Here is a 19,661-nt window from a genome sequence, read left to right as displayed (position 1 = left end):
GTGGTCACTTAAGGGCCTCAACTGGGGAAAGGATCGACAGGCCTGCCTAGGCCTCACCCAACCCAGAGTAAAATTGCTGCGAGGTCGGGGTGGGCGGGAGCCTGGTGGGAAGGCCATCCGACAAATTTTACGGCAACCCCCCCCCACAAACTCCCCAGCAGGGGAACATAAAATTCTGCCTCATACCTATTGCAGATTCTGTTCCTGAGGAGTTTGCTTTATACTGGTAATGGCTGTAACTGTTCGTTTATAATGCCTTTGAAGTAAGATACAGTCATTTTAAGTTTGACGTGAAATGTGTTGGTCAGACAGATAACTGATAGGAGACTTCTTGATAAGGGTGAGATGGTACATTTTGGTAGGGGGAGTTCAGAGCACACACACACCTTGGAAATAGGTTTCTAAATGGGATAGAATAGCAGATATATGTATAAATATACAAATATTCAAAGGACAGAATTTTCTGCTTGTTAGGCGGGCTATGTGGGAGCGGGCGCAGGCCTTAAGTGGTCAATTAAGGCCCGCCCAGCGTGAAACGCCGCTCCCAAGGACAGAGGGAGTGGACGGGCAGCAGCGGGACTGCTATGACCGCTGGGTCCAATGGCCCAGCGGCCTGTTTAAAAGTGCTCCTGCAGCCTTGCAAAAGCTGTGGATCATGGCCAGCAGAAGGGCTCCCAGGAGTGCTGCTGGTGAGCAGGCCAGGCAGGAGGGTAGGGCAGGGGGGCACTACCTCGTTTTTCAGATGATTGCCTTGTTGCCCTCCTCCAGGAGGTGGCAGCACAGCGGGAGATCCTCGTCCCCAGGGACGGGAGGAGGAGGCCCCCCCCCAACATGACCAAACCTGCCTGGGAGGAGGTGGCGGAGGTGGTGAGCTCCCGCGACGTGGTGCGACACACCTGGATCCAGTGCTGCAAGCGCTTCAACGGCCTCTTGCATTCAGGAAGGGTGAGTACCATGTTGGCATTGGTCACTTAACCCAGCAGGCAGGCTTTCCCCCCTGGCTGCCCCCCTCCACACCACCTCCCCCCAACTCTGAGTGTAGTGACTACATTGAATCATTGGCATGTGTCCTTCGCTGAGTGGGCCAGCAGATATTGCCCATGCCAAGGTCACCCTGAGAGGGTGATGATGAGATGGGTTCTGTACCCACAGCACATGGTACAGTGACACCCACATCGCTGGGGGCAACCTGGAGGAGCTGTACCCAGGTGTAGTGCTGGAACTGCAGGGCATGCCAAAGTCAGGGTGGTGACATGCTGGGAGGGGAGCTTCCAGGTGGTATGGCAACGAAGCATCTGCAGCCCTCTGCACTCCACGTGCTTGTGCCTCCTTGCTTTGCAAGGTTAGACCATGTGGTTCCTAATGTGATGTAGGCAGCATGTGGCCAAGGGGGGGGTGGGAGGGCCGGCCCAGTTGGTAATCGTTAGCAGGTTCGAGCAGGAGGCCCTCGATCTGGAGAAACGCCATGTGCCCAGGTCCACTGGTGTCGGTGAGGCTGGGGTGCCAGGGACAGGTATGTTTGCCCAGCACTGAGGTCACCATTAGTGTCCCAGCAGCCATGGCAGTTCTGAATGTTCAGTGATTGAAGTTTGTAACATGGCTTGACCATTGATTAGGGAAGGACGAGCGCATAATGATGCCGGGGACAAGGATGCTCATTGACATTGTCTCCACGTTAACTGATCCAATGTCCTTGTTCTTCCTTTCAGCATCAGTGGAGCAGGGCTGGGAGGAGGAGCAGCAGAGGACCCCTCTCACACCTGAGGGCCCTGAAGTCTCACCAGCGTCACATCATCTCTGCCAGGCAGGCACCAGCGCAGATACTAGCACCTCGGTGGGAATTAGATCATCGGCTAGTGTCCCGGGGCACAGCAGTGAGGGCACTTCACAGTCGCTGGAGGAGCTGGCAAGGAACAGAGTGCCCATGGCGCCAGCAGTCAGAGGACTGCAGGGGACCAGGCACATGCTCTGCCGGTGCCTGATGATGTGCCTCTGGAGTCGTCCACGACGCAGCAGGTGCAGGAAATGCGGCCGGGTGTGCGAGAGCATCTGGGGGAGATACATGAGTCTATGCCTTGCTTGGTCTACGTGGTGGAGGAGTCCACGTGGACGATCGCCGATGCAATGAGCCTCATGTCCAAGCGCCATGCGTCCTCAATGGAGAGAGTGACTCTCGTGGAGAGGCTCCTCCAGGAGAACAATCAGGGCTTCCTGGGGATGCGCTCAGACCAGCAAGCCCTCACATCAGCATTGACCTCAGCTGGTCAGTGCCAGTGTGGGAAATGGTCTGGGTACCAAGTTTCCCATCCACGGTAAGCGGGGAGATCCAAAGTGACCTCATGTCCCTGCGGATAAGGGCAGCAGCTCCTCCACCCCTCTGCTAGTGACCGTTGCATCCGATGAGGCTCCGACGACTGGGGAGACGGCAGCTGTGTAACTGGCAGCTCACCCCCAGGTGGGGCCAGCACAGGCTCCACGGGCCAGAGACTCCACCAAGGTCATCAAGGCCAACAGGACAGCAGAGTCAGCAGGCTGGCTCAGATGCCAGTGCCAGCAAGTGGGGAGCACCTAGATGTAGCACCTGATAGTGTAAATTTAAGACACCTTAGGTACACCACAGGTTTCTCACTGGTGCTTTTATGTTGCTCCGCAATGAGGTCATGATCAGTTGGTGTGCTGTTCAACACCTTTGTTATTTTGTTTCCTTAAGTTCATTTTGTTATATCATTAAATTTAGACACGTGACCATGGCTGAGGGTGGCTCTTTCCCTCTGCAGGTGGATGGTTACCCATAATGTTATGAGTGGGTTGTGTAACATTGAGCTTTATTGGCAAGGCCCTTAGTCAACTTTCCTATTCAGGCAGATTTAGCACTCAGGTATCGAGTATGGAGCCTGCAGCACGGGCTTGTGTTGGAAGTCCATCTATGGTGTGCTAGCTGAAGGTTCATTGGATTAAAGCCTCCCGGGTGTCCCTACCTCCCTGCAGTATGCCCAGGTCAGTGTCTACCCCCTCATCATTTCCCTGAGTGTGCTCATCCTCGGACTCACTGCTGGACCCATCGTGTGCAGCCGCAGCCATTGCATCTACATTTTCTTCGTCCATAGCATCGCTCCTTTCCAGTGTAAGATTGTGGAGAGTGCAGCATGCAACCCCTATCAGCAACACACCATCTGGGGGGTACTGGAGTGCACCGCCTGAGCGGTCCAGGCATCGGAAGTGCATCTTGAGAAGGCCGATGGTTCTCTCCACCACAGCCCTTGTGGAGCTGTGGCACCTATTGTACCGCTGCTCAGCTTCTGTTCTTGGATGGTGGAGAGGTGTCATGAGCCACCTTCTGAGGGGATAGCCCTCGTCACCCAGCAGCCATCCATCCAGCCGTGCTGGAGCACTGAAGAGCCCTGGCACCTGGGAGTGTCTGAGGATGTAGGCGTTGTGGGAGCTGCCTGGGTACCTTGCACAGACTTGTAGAATCAGCATCCTGTGATCACACACTATCTGCACGTTCATGGAGTGGAAGCCCTTCCTGTTGATGAAGGCACCGGGCTCACCTGGTGGTTCCTCGATGGCCACATGTGTACAGTCTATAGCACCCTGGACACGGGGGAAGCCAGCAATGGCCGCGAAGCCTCTGGCTCACTGTGTCTGGCTGGCCTGGTCCCAGCGGTAGTGGATGAAGGTCAATGCCCGTCTGAACAGAGCGTCTGTAACCTGCTTGACACAAGTGTGGACAGCTGATTGGGAGACTCCGCAAAAATCACCCAGCGAGCCCTGGAGGGAGCCAGAGGCATAGAGATTGAGGGCAGCTGTGACATTTAGAGCCACTGGCATGGGGTGTCCACCTACATAGTTAGGATAGATCTCAGGGCCAATCACCTGACAGATAGAGTTGACTGTCTCCGTTGAGAGACGGAGCCTCCTTTGGCACTGCACCTCAGACATATTGAGGTAGCTGCTTTGCCGCTTGTAAACCCTGGCAGCAGGATAGTGGCATCTTCTCCGGCCCATTCCACCTTGGACTTTCTGTTGTGCCTGCACCTGTCCTCCCAAAGGTGGCTCCCCTGGAGGCTGAATGTCCACTCCTGGCCTCCTCCCCCTCTGGCCCTCCCTTCCTCCTCAGAGGAGGTGCCTCCAGTGGAGAGTTCAGCTCCCATTCCCAGGCTAAGGGAAGGCTTCCTGAAACCTGCAGGCCCCGAAAAGGATCTTCACTGTAGAGTGCTGACCTGAAGGCTGTTACTCCTGTCCAAGCAGCTGGTATGAGTTTTGAAGTATTTCTGCTCACACAGGCAAGGATCAGTAACTTTCCAAGTTAAATATCTGACTGAGCACATTTATGACCCCACTGACCCCTCTTATCCTGCCCGTGGATGAGGTTTATACAAATGTGTCTTACCCACCTGCCCGTTGCGCCCGTGCGACGACCTGAAGATCGCACGGGCTGCGGAAAATCGCTGTCAATTGGTGCCTCAAGGGCCTTAAGTGGCCCGTTAATTAATGGCGGACACGCATCAGAGATCATCACGTGCCCTCCCACCGAAATATTGCGATGGTGCGCTATGAGGTCGGGACACTCGCCCGATGTCACCACATATCATTTTACATGTCGGCGTGCGGGGCTCCTGCACGCCAATGGGAAAATTCTGTCCAAAGTACCAATTCAGGTTCATAAGGGCCATGAGAAAAAGTAAAGCAAACATTGAGATGCATTTCCAGAGGGATAGGATTGAAAAGCAGAAATGTTATGTTAAATTTATCGGTTATGGTTTTCATAATTAGCAACCTGTACATTCCATGAGGCGTCCTTCCACATTTGACGGTGACCAAACCAAAACTTACCACGACTCTGACATGTTTGGATAAATCTCGAGAGCTTCTCTGCAGGAAGTCCGAAAAAGCAGCCTGAAAAGAAACATCACAAATATCAGTAAATACATCTTGTGAAAGAATCCAATATCCATTCGCTCTTTCCGACAGCAGAGAAAGTCTGTGCATTTCTATAGTGACTGATTCTGGAACAGGGAGGCAACACCAACATCCAATTTCTATTTGGGTAAATATTCCTGCTCTCATTAATGTCAAACTACCAATCAGGAGCAGGGCACAGACCAACTGGCAGCCAAACCCAGTGCCAGATAGTAAACCAATGCTAATATCAGGTATACATGTTCTATCAGTGCAAGGTGCCTACTGAATGCCCTGAGCCTCCTGTTTGACAGTGCCTCACTGTTAGGAAATAGATATAGCTTAAGTAACTTATACTTGTATTTGTGGGTGTTGAGAATGAGTTTTAGCTTTAAAATTTAAGTTTGATTTGTTTTTCTGTATCTGTGTGTTAAGAAAGGTCAAATAGAGTTTTAGTTGCACTTCAAAAGGCTGCTTGCATATCTAATGAGACATTTACAACCCCTATAAAGTGAAAATAAACACACAGGAGTAGGAAAAGCAATGTTGTTGCCTAGCAACAAGGGGCCAAATAGGCAGGTTCCTCCCACAGACACATACACAGAAGAAAGACAGCAGTTTGTTTTGGAAGCTGTTTGAGTTTAGTTGGTTTGAAGGCAACTGTGAAGCAGAAGCAACGGAAACTGATAACAAGTCCCCATCTAAGAAAAACCCCAAAAGTCCAGGGGAGTGGAAGAAGAGAAAGTCTAAAGAAGACCTTCTAGTTAAAGGAAGGACAGGAACCTGGGAAAAGGTCCTGTTAAGTGAAATTAGGAGTGAGGGGCAGAGAGAAAGGCTCCAAGCTTCAGATTTAAAGTGAGGCCAGTTTGCAAGAAGCAAGAAAGTTCAAAGAGACAACTGAAGGTCTGTAATTCTTTGCTATGGGCATGTGAAGCAATGGTGTACTGTTAAGGCTGAGTTGGTGAGAGAGAGTACATGGAAGACAGCTTCAGTGCAGGTGGTGACACAGGGAAGAGGAACATCAGAAGGAGAGTTCAAAACCCTGGAGGTGAGTGATTGTGGAAGGTGTCTGAACGAAAACATCAGTTTAGGAGAAGATTCCAAGGTGAGGTACTGGAGAGTGGAGATTGGAAACCCTCGTGTGAAAGAAAGAACTCAGTGAGACCGGTTGTCTCATGGTGTGACAAGCGTCTGGGGGTATTTGAGGAGAGATTCATAGCATCTGGTTAAGGTGGCATCTGTCACTTGGTTTCAGGGTGTGGTGTGTCTGACCACAGGGTACCTGTTGGTTTACATGGACTGTGTACTTACTGTGAATATTAGAGTATAAGATAGCTTTTATAACTTGTGTTATCCTTACAAATCTGTATACAACTGAAAGATAAAGTTGTGGGTGAAGGAGTATTGTAATATAGTTCATTTTTTCTTGTTGAATAAATGTTTTATTGGTAAAAGTTCATTATCTGACTCCTATACCTCTGTTCAGTGGCCCCTCTCCATGTATATAACAAACAAAAATAAACGTTAGGATCTATCAAGCTGGGTTCCACTCTGGGATCAGGCTTGTCCAGGGGTAATCTCTGCTTGGATCATAACATTCACACTTAATATACCCGGCCTTTAATATACCCAGGTCACATAATGCCTGGGGAAAAAAGACTTGCCTATCTTCAGGTGTCAGGAATCAGAGCAATTGACCCCCAACCTCTTAACAGAAGGTTTGATTTTCCACAGTCCTGGAGAAGTTGAGTTCAAATTCCACCATGGGTGTTTGAGAATTTGGGTTCAGCTCTTTTTTTAAAAATATAGAAAGAGAGGAAACAAAGAGCAACTGCTCAAAAGGTGGATAATGAGAAGACACAGATTTAAGGTGATTGGCAAAAGAATCAGAGGTGACATGAGGAAAAACATTTTGATATGAGTGGTCAGGATTTGGAATACACTGTTTATTAGTGTTCAATAGTGGCCTTCAAAAGGTAATTCGATCAATACTTGAAAAAGAAATAAATTGCAGGGATGTGGGGAATGAATGACAGAGTGGGACTAACTAGATTTCGCTAAAGAGCTGGCACAGATTTTTTTTTATTCGTTAATGGGATGTGGGCGTCACTGGCAAGGCCAGCATTTGTTGCCCATCCCTAATTGCCATTGGACTGAGTGTCTTGCTAGGTCATTTCAGAGGGCAGTTAAGGGAGATCTGGATTCACATGTAGGCCAGACCAGGTGAGGACAGCAGATTTCCTCCCCTAAAGGGCATTAGTGATCTAGGTGGGTTTTTATGATAATCGATGACAGCTTCAAGATCACCATGATTGAGACTAGGGCCAGGATTTTCTGGTCCCACCCAAAGTCAATGGATTTCTGCCTGCCTTTCTGAATTTTCCGATCCATCCATGATAATTCCAACCAGGGGCGGGACCGGAAAATCCTGGCCTAGCTTTCAATTTCACGTTTATTAATTGCATTTAAATTCCACCAGCTACCAGTTTAAAAAAATTCATTCTTAGGATGTGGGCATCACTGGCTGGGCCAGCATTTATTGCCCATCCCTAATTGCCCTTGAGAAGGTGGTGGTGAGCTGCCTTCTTGAATCACTGCAGTCCAGGTGGTGTAGGTACACCCACAGTGCTGTTCGGGAGTGAGTTCCAGGATTTTAACCCAGCAACAGTGAAGGAATGGTAATATATTTCCAAGTCAGGATGGTGAGTGGCTTGGAGGAGAACTTCCAGGTGGTGGTGTTCCCATCTGTCTACTGCCCTTGACCTTCTAGGTGGTAGCGGTCACGGGTTTGGAAGGTGCTGTGTAAGAAGCCTTGGTGAGTTTCTGCAGTGCATCTTGTAGATGGTACACACTGCTGCCACTGTGCATTGGTGGTGGAGGGAGTGAATGTTTGTGGATGGGGTGCCAATCAAGCGGTCTGCTTTGTCCTGGATGGTATCAAGCTTCTTGAGTGTTGTGGGAGCCGCACTCATCCAGGCAAGTGGAGAGCATTCCATCACACTCATGACTTGTGCCTTGTAGATGGTGGACAGGCTTTGGAGAGTCAGGAGGTGCGTTCCTCACCAAAGGATTCCTAGCCTCTGACCTGCTCTTGAAGCCAAAGTATTTATATGACTAGTCCAGTTCAGTTTCTGGTCAATGGTAACCCCCAGGATTTAGATAGTGGGGATTTAGCAACGGTAATGCCAATGAACATCAAGGGGCGATGGTTAGATTTACCCTTATTGGAGATGATCATTGCCTGACACTTGTGTGACGTGAATGTTACTTACCACTTGTCAGCTCAAGCCTGGATATTGTCCAAGTCTTGCTGCATTTGGATATGGACTGCTTCAGTATCTGAGGAGTCTCGAATGGTGCTGAACATTGTGCAATCATCAGTAAACATCCCCACTTCTGATCTTATGATGGAAGGAAGGTCATTGATGAAGAAGCTGAAGATGGTTGGGCCGAGGCCATGGTGAGATTTAAACCCGTGTCCCCCAATCACTAGTCCAGTGACATTACCACTACACCATCATCTCCCCAAACATGATGGTCTGAACAGCACTTTATTGTGCTGCACTATTCTATGAAATCAGTCAAAGTGATCCTGAAGGTGTTAATTTTAACAAAAATGCAACTGTTTCACTGAGTCCAGTGGGGAAAGAACTTTTTTGTTCTTACCCAGTCTGGCCCGTCAGTGATTCCAGTCCCACACCAATGTGGTTTACTCTTAACTGCCCTCTGAAGATGTGTAACCATCTTCTCAGAGATACTCAATAAATGTAGGCCTTGCCAGGGATATCTACATCCTGAGACTGAATTTAAAAAGAATGACGAGATTGTGCCACGACCTAGGGTGGTCTGGTTTGGCAATCAGCCAAATGAACCATTCCATTTCTGTGGCCCATGCTGCAAAATATTCAGGATGTCCTTTTTGATCAAGTGATGTCTTGACACTCATTGCCAAGACATACGCATTGTTGTACAGTGTTGGTTACAGTTCAGTAGGTCTGAAGAAGTCTTTGCAGTCATACATAGCTTAACTGTAAGTCTTTGTTGACTCTTAGAAATATTTACAAACAAAGATTAAAAAGTACAAGTTAGAAGCTATTGCCATGCTTGCTGGTCTACACGGCTCAGTCCAATACTCGACTGACCCTGGGTGCATGTCATGTGCTCTCTTACATCACTGTGTGGGCGGTACTGTACTTAGTCCCACATTAACCCTATATGTGCCAGACCCCTATACTGCAGGCGTGATGAATAGTAACTAGTACAAGGTGCTGGAGGACTGCTAGCACCTATGGAGGCCCCAACAAGTGTCACAACCCTCAGGAGAGCTGAAGATGAAACTGGAGATAGGAAAAACAACCAACACTCAACAGCACTAAAGTAACCAAACCCAATAACGTGCTCAAGGAAGGAAACAAAAAATACTCAAATTTCTATACTGTCTTTCATGACCTCAGGATGTCCCAAAGTACTGTAGAGCCATTAAATACTTTTAAAGCACAGTCACTGTTTTAATGCAAGAAATGTCATAAATCCAACAGCACTAGACTACCCACATTGAATACAAATGAATTATTCGCGGCAAACAGCCAAAAACTATCCACAGCCAACAACACTAAATTCAACACTACTTTCTTGCTACTATTGGGTGAGCTTGGGGAACTAGCACAGATATATCCGCAAAAAGGTTTGATTTATACTTTCAATGATTGCTGTCCTATCATTTATCCTCTGTTGCTCATTTCTGTAGCTCTATAAATGGGATCACAAATTGCAGAAGGTGGTTAGAAAATGAGACGTTTTCTTGTAGAGTCTCTCTAGTCAATTTGATTCTTTATATTTGGTACTACTTACCCCTGCATAAAACATCTTATTCCTAAATCGACTGTTAAATCGTTCTGGATTTGCTTCTACAAAAACAGGGAAAAACACAATTAGTATTCAAGGCCATTAACAGTCCATCTAAACAACCATTATCAATCAGAGATTGATGAAAAGGTGACTGCAGAGAAGATTGGAGTGGACTTCAAACAATAATGGTTACATTGTCTCTCTTCAACTATAGCTGAAAAATATAAACTATAGACTTTTACTCAGGCCAGTTTAGTAATGTTGGTGCTGCCTCCTGTAAGGAGGGCCCACAGATCCATCAGTTGCCCAACATGGCATGAGTGCCACTCACAAGGCACGGAGGTCCCAGAGAGTTGAGAAACACAGCTCACCCAGTAGGGCATCACAATGTGCTGTGAAGTACAGCTAGGCTGTCCCCTTACCCAAGACAGATCCAACATGTTGCATGCTACACCCCAACATGAGACAGAGTACCCCTATGTCCAGCATCACTCTTTATATGTTAATAAATGTTCTGAGCTCTCTGCAGGGTTTAGTAACGAACAGAAGTGAGAAACTCTATGTCGCTCACCTTTGAGAATCTGATGAGGTTCAGATGGTTTACAAACATGTGCATTGTGTCGGTGATTGAAAGAAGGACTTATATTAATGTAGAAACATGCTATAATACCTCACTTACAATGGTTGACTTTGATGTGAATCGACCATTAGGTCTTGAAAATGCAGCAAAATAAAAGTGTAAACAAATTTTACACTTTTAAAGGTCTCTGAGAGCAATGAATAACCAAAGAATCACTTGTAGTGATGTTGACTGGTGGGTGGGTGGGGGTAGTGCAGAGTGGTGGGGAAATGTTGGTTGGACAGTGGGAGAACTCTCTGCTCATTTTCAAATGGACAGAGACCAGCAGATGGGGCCTCACATAAACACCTTATCTAAAGGACAACTCTGACCACAGAGCACTCTCTCAGCACATGAACCAATGGGCTTAACTGAAATCCAAGTATGTCTTCAACTGAGTAAAAGTTGATGCTTACATGGAGCATTTGCTGCGTGTGTGTGCATATGAGAATTGTGTCAATGTGAGATGTATACTCATGTTTGAGTGTGCACACATGTGTACTCAGATCTACAGTTATGCATGTCAGTCTATTACTGAGAATGTGAGGTATGGGAGTGTGTTTGTGCACATGTATGTGTGTGTATGTACCCTCTGCATGTCTTTTGTGTGTATGTCTACAAATAAGTGTGTATGTGCATGTTTGTGTTGTATGAATGCGTGTGTATGAGTGTGTTTTGTATACTTTGTTTTGTGTGTGAGCATGTGTGTTCTCTGAATGTGTGTTTTGTGTGTGTGTGTGTGTATGTTATGTGAATGTGTGTGTGCAAGATATTGAATGTGTGTGTGATGTGTGCATGATGTGTGTGTGTGTGATAAGTGAATGTGTGTGCGTGTGTGAGATAAGTGAGTGCATGTGTGTGTGTGATAAGTGAGTGTGTGTGAGATAAGTGAGTGTGTGTGTGTATGTGTGAAAGAGAGAGAGAGATGTGAATGTGTGTGATATATGAATGCGAATCTGTGTGATGCTTGAGTGTGTGTGTGTGAGATATGTGAATGTGCGTGTGTGTGAGATATGTGAATGTGCGTGTGATATGTGCACATGCATGTGATATGTGCACGTGCCTGTGAATGTGAATGTGCGTGTGATATGTGCATGTGTGTGTGATATGTGAATGTGTGTGTGTGTGATATGTGAATGTGTGTGTGATATGTGAATGTGTGTGATATATGAATGTGTGTGTGTGTGATATGTGAATGTGTGTGTGTGATATGTGAATGTGTGTGTGTGATATGTGAATGTGTGTGTGTGTGATATGTGAATGTGTGTGTGATATGTGAATGTGTGTGTGTGTGTGATATGTGTGTGTGTGATATGTGTGTGTGTGTGATATGTGAATGTGTGTGTGATATGTGAATGTGTGTGTGTGTGATATGTGAATGTGTGTGTGCATGTGAGTGAGTTTGCATGTTGGTACAAATCTGTTAGGTAAGGACTGTTAATGTTTAAAGAAGAAATCCAAACACCCATCAGAACTACACAAGATTTCATGTCTTCAAATAAAAACAAACTTTATTGTATAAGAAAAAGAATTAAACAAAGTAGGCATTATTACCTTGACATTATGGTTTTTAGACCTATGCTATAAACTCAGTTCTACTTTTTTGCTTCTTCCCAAGAGTTCCCTTATTTTACAAAATCCTGAAGGTTCATTCACTTTTCCTGGGACCAACTCAAAAGATCCATCATAGCTCTCCGGAATTCACTCTGATTTCTCTTCAGTGTTCCAGTTATTCTCCAAGGTACAAGATTTCAAGGGGGCTCTCCTTCCAGTACCTTTTGGTGAAACGACCCTCCAGTTTCTTTACAGACCTCATGCTTCTGGATTTCACAGCTCCAGCAAGGGTTTCCCTGCAACTCCTGTGCAGTGGCTCAAAAGATCAGAAAACACCCTTGGTTTCCAAGAGCCCACTGCCATAGTTTCAGACTGCAACCAAGCTGATTACTTCCAGAACTCCAACTGCACCAAGGTTAACAGCCTTTAATTGAGAGGATTACTGTAGATTTCTTCCTTCAGCTCCCAGCTGCACAAATCTTCCAGTTGTTTTCCCCCTTATTAACTTTCTCTTATACTGCATACCAGCTGCCAATCGCAGGCTCGATCATGGACGATAGATCAAGCATTTACTCTGTTTCAGGTGTAGGTCTGGCTTCATCTCTTGACTTCCAAGGAGCTACAAGCTACATAAGACCCAAAGCCAACACAGTCTCTTAGCTGTTTTTCCAAACATCAACCAATCTTGCAGGTTATGCCCCAACTGAATTCACAGTGATAAACTGGAAACAAAGAATTGCTCCACCTATCTCCATGGCGATGTGACACACACAGCTTGTTCCCAGGTAGAAATGCGAATTACCTACCTTTTAATCCCAAACCTTTCCTTAATTGTGGGAACCCACATGAGTAATTTATCCTTTACTGAAATAATTGCAGATATCATTGGGCAGAATTTTGCCCTTGATGGGCGTGCGGGCCCCACCGGCTCGGCAGCGGGCGGGCAGCCAATCGCCGCCGGTGAAACGGGCCCCGCCGCCATTTTGAGTGGGTGGGCCAATTAAGGCCGGCCCAGTGGCCCACCTGATGGGAAGCGCTTCCTGTGCGGTGGAGGAGGGAATCCCCATCTGTCAAAGTGCGCTCTTTCACATGAGACTAATTGCTGTCTCAGGGAGATCGGTGAAAGGTTTATTAACTTCAATAATAGAAAAATAAAAAAATTATTAACATGTCCCCCTCATGTGACAATGTCACACGAGATGGGACATGTTAATAAATATGACAAAAACTTTATTAAAGACATTTTAAACACATATGAAACCTCATCCCGCCAGCGGATGAGGTTTCATGTTTTTTTCAGAAGCCCGCTGGGGCTCCTGGCCTGCCCGCCAGCCTTAAGGTTGGAAGGGCAGGTCCTTTAAGTGGCTTAATTATCCTGTCAATGGCCTCAATTGGCCATTGACAGGTCGGCGGGCAGACAGCTAACTGCGCTGTCCGTCCACCTTCCTGAATATTTAAATGGGGTGGAATGACATCGGGGGTTCCACCCCCAACTCACCAATGGAAAAATTCTGGCCCACGTCTCTAGATCCTTAGCTAAGTAAGTCCACCTGTTTCATAATGTTACCTTTCTAGACGTTAACCTCTTAAGTCAACATGGCCCCAACCTTTTAAGTGTAATAAATTCCAAGCTTGTTTGAATTGCATTTATTGCAGGTTTGCTTATCAGTTCCTTAACCAGATGCCCATTTTCTACAAATAAGACTTTAATTCCTAGAATTAAAAGTTATATTCTAAAACATTTGAATTATGAACTAGACATTTGCAACAGTGTGCTCATGAATATATGGTATGTACCTCGAGACTCATGGAATTCCAATGTCACATGGGCATCGAACCCCAGACTGAAGTAGTTGTTAAACACAGTAAGTGGGAGCTGTGGAGAGAGAGAGATAGAATTGTTGAGTGGGTGCTGACAATGCATGAAATAAGCAGCCCTGAAAGCAGGCATACACTCTACATGTTAAAGCCTAGCTTAGAAGCAAACAGCCATATCCACATACATGCCAGACAAACTGACAGCTTCAAAAAGGTGACACTGCTCCCAAAAGACATACAATTGAAAAACCACCTGAATAATGGCCTGTGACCATTAGGTGGCTATATAAATTCCTTTTTTGTGCACCAGATTGCTGATTCTTAGGAGGCGGATTTAAGAGGCCTGTGTTCTCAGCACCTTGTTGTGTGGCTGTGAAACATGAATGACTTACAGCTATCAAGAAAGGAAGCTCAGCAACTTTCACCTTCACTGTTTGCTATGCATTCTGGGCATCTAATGGAAGGACATAATCCTGACTGTGATAGTCCTCTCAAAGACAAATCTCCCAGGTGTGTTGGCACTCATCAAGCAGAGGTGGCTTCGCTGACTCAGGCTCGTCTGCAGGATGGAAGGCAGATGCATAACCGAGAATTTTCTTTACGGTGAGATAGCCGAAGACAGAAGGCCAGTGGGACGCCCATGGTGCTGCTTCAAGGATGCTTGAAAGCATAATGTGAAGGCCCCAAAAACATCGATTTTCGAACCTGGGAGACACCAGCTGATGACAGAGGGAAATGGCGACATCACTTGTGGGTTGGCATGTGCCATTGTGCCAATCGGTGGCTACAGCGGTATGGTGACTGAAAACAATGCACAACCACACTTGATAACCACTTCAAGTGCAGCACTTGTGGCAGAACCTGCCTCTCAAGGATTGGTTTCTTCAGCCATCAGTAAAAATGCACCATATGAAACTACTCTGTCCCCAATAGGTTTGCTGTAGGTCCATTATCTTACATAGATGGAGGGATGCCGATAATGACAATAATTGCATGGCTTTTCCTGGTGCTTTGGGACAACATTCTGTTCTATTTTTTTCTTTTCACTCCCTCCCTATGCTAAGTTACCTCAGGGAATGTGAGGAGCTATATGTAGGTGAGGAGAGAAAAGAGGATTAGGAAGGAAATTTTCAATCAGATTCAGGATTCCAAGGCTGTAAGAGACAATGAAGGATTGACAAGCAGAAAAGATTTTCAGCATTCAGAGGTCCATTCTGTCTCTTCGAAGATCTTGCTTCTGACATCTTCAACACTTTATCTACTTAATACTATAATTTAGAAAGGATTTGAACTCTTAATTACAGAGCTAACATGATCTTGGCATCAAAACATGGAACCAATAAAGTACATTCCCCAGTCTGAAACTATAATAAGTTCAATATTCCCTACTGCCACTTAATAATAGGTTCATACTCTAAATGTTGCATTGCATGAAGCCTGCAGCTTAGCTTTCTAACTGTAATGATGATAAACACAGCAGTAATTATTAAGAACCTCAGTTCAGACACCGGCAATGTCCATTTGTTATGGGTGATTGTTACACAGGAATTTAAGCAGCAACTGAGCCTATGGTTCTACACTGAACACTCGGCAGCTGTGCTATTCTATCCTTGTGGTGAGCCACTCTTCCATGAAGTGTCTGGGTGCTCGAGAACGATCTGAAGACATGTATTGTATCACATGCTGGCAGATTATGTGGCACAGTTGTTGTATTCCAATCAATATTTGGAGAGTCTTCAATAGAGATGGTTTGGTCAAACTCTTCCACAGAAAGGGTGTCACGCCGGCTTGGAGAAAGAAAATCTGGCATTTTTTAGATACAATAGCATGAAAAAGTGTTTCAGAAAAGTGTTTCTGCTTTGGAGAACACCCATGTCTCATTCGCTACCACGGCATCCTTGAGGATTGCAAGTCCCCATGTGATTTACTAACTATTGTGTAGCATATCTGTAACCACACAATTAAAGGTTTGATGTTTTAGATGTGTCAGTATATTTGATCTGTGCAGTAATTAACCTTGCCAGATTAGATCAAGGAAACTAAATTTCCTTTCTCCTTTTTGCAAGTGTTTCAAAACCGCAGTTTAACTCAGATAATAGGATTGGCAGGTTTGGCTCATGTTACAGCGACACTAGGTGACATTATGTGCACAGTTGCAAAATTTAATTCCAATAATATTCCCTTCCCTTCCAGAGACGCACCTCAGTTAGATAAGATGACTCCTCAAGTGTTCATCTGCATGTCTTGAATCTCCCTGAATTGCTTATTTTCAAATGCTTCGCAGACACGAATGCCAAAGTATCTTCAGTTGACTTTATGACCAAGCTGCAGATACCAACCATCCTGTGGCACTTCCCTCCTCCAAGTGAACTGGTCATGTAGGGGCTGGCTTGGCTGAAATTGCTTCATGATTAATTACAGCTCTCCTCTGTCAGTGCATTGCACGAATGAGGTAAGCCCGGGGGTAAAATGTAGTGACCTCTGCCAACCCCAAACCAGCTGTCTTCTTGGCTGAACCGTTGGTAAAGTCAATGTCCATGTTAAAAGTAGACAATCGCCAGCTATGCAGGAAGATTGCCTACCATTCAGTAATAAATTGACTTTGGCCCAATGAAGCAACACATCCAAAATAATAACCATTCACACATTCATGTTGCTAGGTGCAGAATTAAAATGTTGATATTTCTGATGGACAAGTCTGCCATCTGAACTAAATGTTGACACTGTTAAGCGAGTTCAATGTGTTACCTAAAATAAATTCCCAATTTCCATTGGAATGTGGCCCATTTTCCTTGTCTGTGAATCAAGGCAACAAAAGCTGACAATCTCTTCAACCAGGAGCCCCATCAATGGCCTTGGAGGGGCATGGAAGGGCTCTGCCCATGCAAGACCATACAGGATTTAGCCTTAGTCCTTTTTCATTTAAGCTTGGCTTCATTATCGCCTGTGATTTCTGATAGAACTTGCACAGCTCCTCCACGGATAAAGCCATGGAACCATGGTTCCGGCTTTTTGTGCCACTCACTTTCCCTTTCAACTGCCCAACTCTTCTAAAAGTTGAGCTCATCCAACACTTGAATGGTGATCCCAATCTGAGGAAATGCTTCCAGGACATCTCTTGCTCGCCTGCACAGGATGGAAGGAAGTGGTCTAGGATAAAAGTTATTTGATCACCGATGTCCATGAGGAATATTACAGAGCTAATTAAGGCAACGTAACCGGGCAAGGGGTTGAGAAGGACAAAACTGTTTTAGCTGTGTGCATGCATTTGTTTCAACTACAGTTTATTGTTTATGCTGTATATCATTGTTTCATTACAATTAGTTAAGTACATTGTCATGTGAATGTATCTGCTTCTCTGTGATTTATTGATGGTGTGCATCAAATGTAATGATCAAAGAGTAAAAGGGTATTTAAACGTGAGCAAGCCACTGCAGGAATCATGAAGTGGGATGTCTCAAGAAAGACCCCATTGTATTGTTACAACTCATATGTGCGAATGTTGATGTTTAAAGTAGGGTTGCCAACTGTGATTAAATGAATTCCTGGAGGTTTCATCACATGACTTGCCCACATCCTCCAGCCATTCGTCAGCCAACACATCCATCCTTGCGACGCACTGCCTTCCTACACCAATTGGAAAGCAACAAGACTCATTACCCAATTGGATGACGCTTGACTATCAGCCAAACAGCCTTTTTAACCTCCACTTTCAATATTTTTATATTTGGTAAAGAGAAATGTTCGAAGAAAATGACAATCTTTTTAATGCCCCGATGATTTTTCTCCACGGGTGCACACAGCAGTGTCCAGGAATTGACCTTCTCCTCCTGGAGGTTTGGCAACCCTAGTTTAAAATGACAAGATGAATTAGAACAAGAAAGCAGTCCAACATGCAGCTCTGAATTTCCTATGATCTATAGGCTATAAAACTCAAACCTTGCTGTCAGCAAGCCACCAATTTACCTCATCTTCACTTGCATTCTTTCTCACCTTGCTGGTGTCCTGCACTGCGCTGCTGTCCTTTCACCTAGGTTTGCCTCTTTAAAAACAATCCACAATAACTCTCTGGAAGAAAGAGGATTGCCCGCACAGGATCTTTCAGGAAATGGTACAGATTTGTATAAAAGTTTGCAGAGTTAGCCACTACAGTTACCTTCTGAGTCCCTTCTTCAGGGTCATCTTGGTTTAGATGGAGGTTGTTCTGAAGCTGGAGATTCCAGCGGTCCAGCTGTACAATGTTCCCCTCTTCTACGTGGCAGAGAATTTTCGAGACTGGTTCATCCGTGTACCCCTGCGGCAGAGAGAAGAAGCAACAGTATCATCTCCCCAAGTGCCGGAATCAATGGTGAGGACATCTCCCTGCTGTGGACTGAGCTGTAGCTGTTGTGAGGCTGGCACTCTGAGAGTTCATAGCTAAACGCCAAGCACAAAGTCCAGGAGCCATCCATCGCCTCAAGCTAAGCCCAGTAAGTTACACATACTCTTCCCATTATCTGGGCTTTTAGATCATTCCTGGGAAGAGCTGCCAATGTGCGGAAATATTGTGAATGTTGCTTTTGATTATAAAATTGACATAGATCACAAATCCATTGAACTAGGCTTGTGCTTGTTTTTCACAGCAAAAGCACATCAAAATCCATCACATTTGTAATCCAACATGGCTGATTGCTACTTCGAATTATGAAGACTTGATACCCCTACCTGTGTTCTTGATATCCTTCCACATAATTATTTCATGAACAAGTACAAAACATAATCAAAGAGGTTAATGGAATGCTGGTCTTTATATCTCAAGTACTAGAATACAAGGGATAGAATTTATGCTACAGCCAACTAGAGCCTTGGTTAGTCCACACCTGGAGTACTCTAAGTACCACAGATTGTAGTGTATGAGTGGACCCAGTGTATAAGACAACCTCATTTCTTCAGCCCCAAAAATCATGTTTTTGTATATACTCATTACATAAGTCACCCCCAGCGTTAGTAGTCAGTCTCAATTTTACACTCCACTATTAATGTTTTACTTACTGGTACCTGATAACTGGGTGCATTAAGGGATTGAGCAGGCGATACAAGCCATGTTGCAAAGATGCGCGGGAACATAAGACACGCCCGCACAGTGCAGACCGTGCATGGTGAGCGACAGAGATGGCGACCACCTTCATGAACGCTGGTGGTTCACTTTTCTCTCAGCTTTCCTGTTTTTGGAGGGATTTTCCAAAGCTTCAAAGGTCGACTTATACACCACTATCTATGGTGGTTCTCGGCACCACGCCCGAGGAAGGATATATTAGCCTTGGAGGGAGTGCAGCATAGATTTACCACAATAATACTTGAACTCCAAAGGCTAGGTTAATCATCACAACCAGACACTGCCTCTCTCCCTACATCCCTTCTATGAAATTTCTTGGGAGAGGTGAGAAAAAAACAGAGATATTCCCAGAGCCAATAAGGGAAAAAATACTCTGGAGAATTCCTCTCAGATAAAGACTGTAATGTACAATAAAGTCTGTAATGTACAATCTAAGTGCAAACCCTGGAGTGCTGTTGGCACAATGACATCGTCTGCATTTGTACTGCTGCCCTGGGGAAACAAACTGTTGACTGTACATCTGCTCTTAGACGGAGAGTCACCCACAATCTGTACTGCTATCAAACCAAAGTGCCACCCAAATTACAGGATAATGAGGTCAGAGTATAAAGCAGTGACACTTAGATTAACCATGTAAAAGGATGGCCTTCAAACAAAGAGTGATAAATAGGTTGAACAATCTGCCTGACAGAGTGGTAGAATTAGGGCATCAGAGGCATGAACTTTGACCTGTTGACGGGCTTTTTTTCATTCCTCCTCCATCTTTTAAGCTTTTATACATTTTTACTTGTTGCTCATTTCCGAACACAGCCGAGTAAAAATGAA

General features: G+C 45.5%; 1 protein-coding gene across 1 annotated transcript in view; it reads right to left on the bottom strand.

Annotated features, from left to right (window-relative positions):
- LOC144696333 (diacylglycerol kinase iota-like) overlaps positions 1–19,661 on the bottom strand; it is an 864,725-nt gene that overhangs the window by 806,013 nt on the left and 39,051 nt on the right. The window contains 4 exon segments of the mRNA XM_078567549.1: positions 4,837–4,899; positions 9,754–9,809; positions 13,721–13,799; positions 17,898–18,035. Coding sequence (XP_078423675.1) covers positions 4,837–4,899; positions 9,754–9,809; positions 13,721–13,799; positions 17,898–18,035 — 336 coding nt within the window.

Source organism: Cetorhinus maximus, chromosome 22, assembly GCF_964194155.1.
Source record: "Cetorhinus maximus chromosome 22, sCetMax3.hap1.1, whole genome shotgun sequence".
Classification (NCBI taxonomy): Eukaryota; Metazoa; Chordata; class Chondrichthyes; order Lamniformes; family Cetorhinidae; genus Cetorhinus; species Cetorhinus maximus.
This window is presented reverse-complemented; position numbering and strand designations above follow the sequence as displayed.